General features: G+C 42.0%; 1 protein-coding gene across 1 annotated transcript; it reads right to left on the reverse strand.

Annotated features, from left to right (window-relative positions):
* Positions 1-1156: 1156 nt before the first annotated feature.
* Positions 1157-1792, reverse strand: LOC149184970 (uncharacterized). The gene has a single exon (XM_089415500.1). The coding sequence runs from the start codon at positions 1790-1792 to the stop codon at positions 1157-1159; it is 636 nt and encodes a 211-aa protein (XP_089271626.1).
* Positions 1793-4517: the final 2725 nt, after the last annotated feature.

Consider the following 4517-nt stretch of genomic DNA (forward strand, 5'->3'; position numbering starts at 1 on the left):
TGTACAACCAGCTTAAACTGTCAAAAGCCTTTGAGAGATCAATTTTAAGGAGCATACCTGGCTTCTTGGATTGCTTTAAGGAGTGGATTATTTCATGAGTGAGAATAATACCATCTGTGATCTACCTCCCTTCGAAATATCTAGATTGCTCTGGTGATATTATGAGAGGGAGAAACAGTTTGAGCCTGGAGGCAATGATTTTGGAGACAATCTTGTAGATAATGTTGCAAAGGGCAATGGGCATGCATTTATCAGGAGTGCTGGGTTGGGCCTCCTTAGGGATGACAGCGATAAATGTAGCATTCATTCTGGGGAACATCCATCTTAGAGATCTTGATTCCTTGACCATGTGCCATACGTCCATTTTAATCAAGTCCCAGAACTTGTGAAAAAAGTTTGAAGTGAACCCATCTAGACCAGGCACCTTCTCGGCTTTCAGTTTGCATACAGCTACTTCATCTTCCTGTAGTTCGACCGCTCTGAGGAGAAGTTGGTTGTGCTCCTCTGTAATTAACTTTGGAATATGTCTGGTGATTTTTTCTATATCCTTCGATATATTTATTTGAGGTTCTTGGTGCGCCTTTTGGAAATAGTTTACAAATTCTCTTTCCATGTCTTCATGAGTTTCCTTCTTATCCCCCTGCTCATTTAGAATGTGGGTTATGTTATTGTTCATTCTGTGTTGGATGGTGGTACTATGGAAAAAATTTGTGTTTTTTCCTCCATCCTTAAGCCATTTTATTCTTGATTTTTCCCTCCATATCGTTTCTTCATGTTATTCCCTTTCTAGGATTTGTGACTCAAGAATTTTTTCCTATTCTGACAGGTCCTCTGATCGGCCTTCCATTATGATCCTCTGTTCCAGGTGTTTCATGTCCTGATCGAGAGCGCTTGGAGCCTGGAAAATGTTGCCAAATGAATTATGATTCCACTGTTTGATCTTACCCTTGAGATGCTTGAGCTTCTTTTGAAACTGTGACATCTTCGCTCCTTCAAAAGGGATAAAATTGTTCCATTGAAACTGTGACATCTTCGCTCCTTCAAAAGGGATAAAATTGTTCCATTCTGTGCTGATTAGATTATTGAAGTCTGGGTGAGACATTCAGAACTCTTCAAATCGAAATGGTCTTCGAATGGTGATTCTCGATTGAGTCCATTATAACAAGATTGGTGAATGATCTGATCCCCCGATCGGCATGATTGACGCTGCAAAGTTGCCCCCTAAATGAATAGCATTCTCTGATATTAAGAATCTATCCAAGCGAGAAGATATTTGCTGTAGCCCTGTTCTTTTATTATTCCATGTAAAAAGACTGTTGTTGAAAGGCATATCAATAAGCCAATTATTCTGAATGAAATCCTTGAGGTGAATCCCATCTTGGTTCCCGTTGTTCCTGCCTCCTTTCTTTTCTTCCATTCTGGTGATCATGTTGAAATCCCCCCCAGCTATCCACAATGGGTGCATTCTGGCCGAGTTGAGTTCCGAGAGGGCATTCAGGATTTCTATTTTGTGCGTGGATTCCTGGGGAAAATACACATTGGTAATATGCCCATGTGTATTAGTTCCTGTGATGTGAAATATTTCTTGGATGAAGTTCTTATTTGCATGAATGTTGGAGAGTGTTATAGAGCGAGCGTCCCATAGGATTGCAAGACCTCCAGACGCTCCATCTGCATCTACAGCCACATTAAGTCCTCCTGGCCATGCTTTTGCTGCAATCCTTTCTATTGCACTTGAGTTGCATTTTGTTTCTTGTATGAAGAGTATTTGTGGTTTTTCTTGCATTATCATTTTTTAAGAAGTCTCCCTTTCCCTGGGCTGTTAAGCCCTCTAATATTCCATGATATTAACTTCATTGGGAAGAGTTTTGGAGGTATTTGTAATACTTTGTTAGCTTGGAGTATCTGCCAGACTCCACTAACATCGCTCCGATCCTATTTGTTCGTTGAAGATCTGTTTTTCTTCCATGTTTTTTGATGTCTTTGGTGATGACTCTTCCATCCCAAGGGCTTCCAGTTTGGATACCTAGTGATTTTTTCTTGTGTTCCCTTGATAAGATTTCCTCCAGGTCCTCTACCTGCTGATCTAGAATTTTGTCAAAATTCTTTGCGTTGCATGCCTGCTCAAGGCCCAGAATGTCTATATTTTCTGGGTCCTCCTCCATGAACTGAGAGTCATTTTTCTCTTCATTGATTTCTGCTACTATTCTTGAGTCAGGTTCTCTAATGTCTTCCTCCATTCCTTGAAGATACCATTCTGGGGCTTTATGCTTAGCTGAAGAAAAGGGATCGTTGATCATCGGATCTGTTGGGATCATTATGGATTCTGTGTGCATTGGTTGTTTATCCTTCTTTGCCCCTCGCTCTGGGGGAGTTGGGTTATCAGGATTGATCACGGGTTCATTAGCTAGAGCTTCAAAACTGTTGCTCGTTGAAGGCTTGGAAGCAGTAGCTTGAGGTTGCCTGGGATTTGGAGCTTATTTCTTGTGGTTTTTTCTGCGGTTGGATACTTTGGTGAAACCATCAGATTCAGACTTATCAGAGGTGCTTGGAGGAGAGGATTTTTTATTTAGGGGACAATCCCTGAATAGGTGACCCAGTGCATGACATCGTCTGCACCTAAACGGGACATGTTCATAATCAATTAACTGAACCCATTCATAATCGTCATGGAGTAAACCTACCACATCTGGGAGCGCCTTTTTGAGGTTCATGTACACGCAGATTCTTGCATAAGAGGTGTATCTGTGGATTTTTGTTTCCTCTGCTACTTTGATAAATTCTCCTAGAACATTACCTATTTCTTGTAGAGAGACTTCTTCCCAATACTCCACAGGAAGCGAGTAAAGCCTGATCCAGACAGGAGCCCAGCTGAGGTCCTCTTTGTCAGGGTTGAAGCGCTCTACCCATCCTCTGAGATACAATCCAGCTGCATTGAAGAAATACGGGCCTCCATCCATTACCCTGTTTCTGTCCTCCAAACAATTGAAAATGGCTGTAAAAAATCCTTTAGGTCCCAGCTGCAATGTGATGTGTCCTTTTGGGCTCCATTTCGCTGCTATCCAACCTCGCAGCGCTTTCTCAGTTGGCCAGATCCCTATAAACTTGCCTATAAGCACATGATCCCGCATGTATTGTATCTGAGCATTTATGCGTTGGCTTGGAAATTCTACTTTCGGCCGCTCTGTTTCTACTGGCTTGCATGTGGTCAAGCTTACTCTGGGTTGTACTTCGTCATATTTTTTCCCCCCTTGCTGGTTCAGATCCACGTGATCCCCACTTTGAACCTCTTGATATTCTCCTTCATTATTTTTCTTCCCTTCATCACTGATCAATGGCGGAGGTTCTGCGCCCTTGTGATGGCTCTGAGGTGCCGTATCTAGCAAGTCTGCAGGATTCCGAGGAGGTCTGCCGTTGCAGATGGACCAGAGACCCTAGAGTGCAAGTCCGCCGAATCGCTCCTAGAAAGATCGTTTCTTTATGAGATTTACTGGATAAATCGGTAGTCATTCCTACCTAGTTCTTTTGGTGTACTCCTATTTGTGAACTACAAGTTTTGTGGTAAAGGTGTAAGCTATTAATTCGAGACTTTGCGAGAAAAAGCCTCACATTTTGTAGGCTCATTAGAAATTGCAAACTTCTTTATTGTTGGTTGAAACGTTATGAAGTTTGGTGAGCAGAACCACAAAATTCATCCCCGAATAAGGAGAGCCTGTTACACTAAAAAATGTCACCATGACTATTTACAGTTAGTATGGCTCAATCAACAGTCATGCTACCCTCTTAGGCAAGTCTTATGCCTCTGCTATCCATCTCAAACTCAAAGAAGAGAGAAAGTCTTGTAAAAAATGTGTTTATCTCTGGGGACGCAGGTTCTCTCAAGCCTTACCTGCGGGGACGCTCACAATGTTCACAAAGGCTGCGTCTTTGGATGCTCTGTATATTAAGGGACAGGTGTGTCCTTCTGTAAAAGGCAAAATGCACAAGTTTCATCTTAAAAAAGTTACTTGTGGTTACTTCTAGAACTTTCTAGAGGTCGGTTTGATGAAATGGATGCGCCTCCAGTTGGTTCATGCATCCCTATTAAGGAGGAACTTATCCCATCAATAAGGGAGCTATCCCACCCAAAGAGGGGGATTATCCCATTGATGGTGGACCTGAATAACCTCTTTACAGCACTATAAATAAAGGCATTGGGCCAGAGGGAGGGGAGGTTGAAGCTATACATTTTCTTTGGGTAAATGCTGTAGGAATTAGGACTCCCATTTAGAACCTTGTGAGGAGAGATTGTCTTTGGTTGATTCTACTTGGAAGTGGGTGAGCTTTGTCAAAGTAGAGGAAAACCCTTGATGGACCCTGGGAGGAACTTGCACAACACCAAGGCCAGGTTGTAAGAGTTTCTTTGTTTCGTTATTAATACAAACTGGTTCATTTTTCTCAATAGCTTGTGTTAATGAGTTATTTCATGTGTTCCTTGGTCTGCATGTTGAATATATGTTTTATTATATGAGATGCAA

The sequence above is a fragment of the Pinus tabuliformis genome, chromosome 3_2 (assembly GCF_031772625.1).
Source record: "Pinus tabuliformis cultivar Carrire ecotype Pingquan chromosome 3_2, CPIR1, whole genome shotgun sequence".
In the NCBI taxonomy this organism is placed as follows: Eukaryota; Viridiplantae; Streptophyta; class Pinopsida; order Pinales; family Pinaceae; genus Pinus; species Pinus tabuliformis.